General features: G+C 46.4%; 1 protein-coding gene across 1 annotated transcript in view; it reads left to right on the plus strand.

Annotated features, from left to right (window-relative positions):
* The window catches only part of LOC105742486 (opioid growth factor receptor-like protein 1), a gene marked incomplete at its 3' end in the record, with an annotated part of 24,436 nt that extends 23,876 nt beyond the window's left edge, over nucleotides 1–560 (plus strand). The window contains exons 3-4 of the mRNA XM_012515232.1: nucleotides 7–229; nucleotides 322–560. Of these exons, the coding sequence (XP_012370686.1) occupies nucleotides 7–229; nucleotides 322–560 (462 nt within the window). The remainder of the gene's footprint in view (nucleotides 1–6; nucleotides 230–321) is intronic.

Genomic DNA, 560 nt, shown 5'->3' on the forward strand with positions numbered 1-560 from the left:
GGGGAGCCGGAGGAGCCGGAGGCGGAGGCCGGGGACGCGCAGGCGGCGGGCGCCGGGCAGGGTGGTGAGTGTGCTGAAGCAGCTGCCAAACCAAAGAGAAGTTTCTATGCTGCGAGGGATTCGTACAAATACCGACACCAGTACCCACAGAACTTCAAAGATATCCGGTATCAAAATGACTTCAGCAAACTTCGTTTTTATAAGAATAAAATTCCCTTTAAGCCAGATGGCGTGCACCACTGTACCTAGCACCCGCACCCAGGGCCGAGACCACACGGCATATGGCGCTAGGTATTGAACTTGGGTTCTTGCGCTTGCCAGGTATTTACATTGAAGAAGTTCTGAATAAATGGAAAGGAGATTATGAAAAGCTGGAGAACAACCACACTTACATCCAATGGCTCTTTCCTCTGAGAGAACAAGGCTTGAACTTTTATGCTAAAGAACTAACTACATATGAAATTGAGGAGTTCAAAAAGACAAAAGAAGCAATTAGAAGATTCCTCCTGGCTTATAAAATGATGCTAGAGTTTTTTGGAATCAAACTGATTGATAAAACG

This window comes from Octodon degus, unplaced genomic scaffold, assembly GCF_000260255.1.
Source record: "Octodon degus isolate 3935 unplaced genomic scaffold, OctDeg1.0 scaffold00055, whole genome shotgun sequence".
Taxonomy (NCBI): domain Eukaryota; kingdom Metazoa; phylum Chordata; class Mammalia; order Rodentia; family Octodontidae; genus Octodon; species Octodon degus.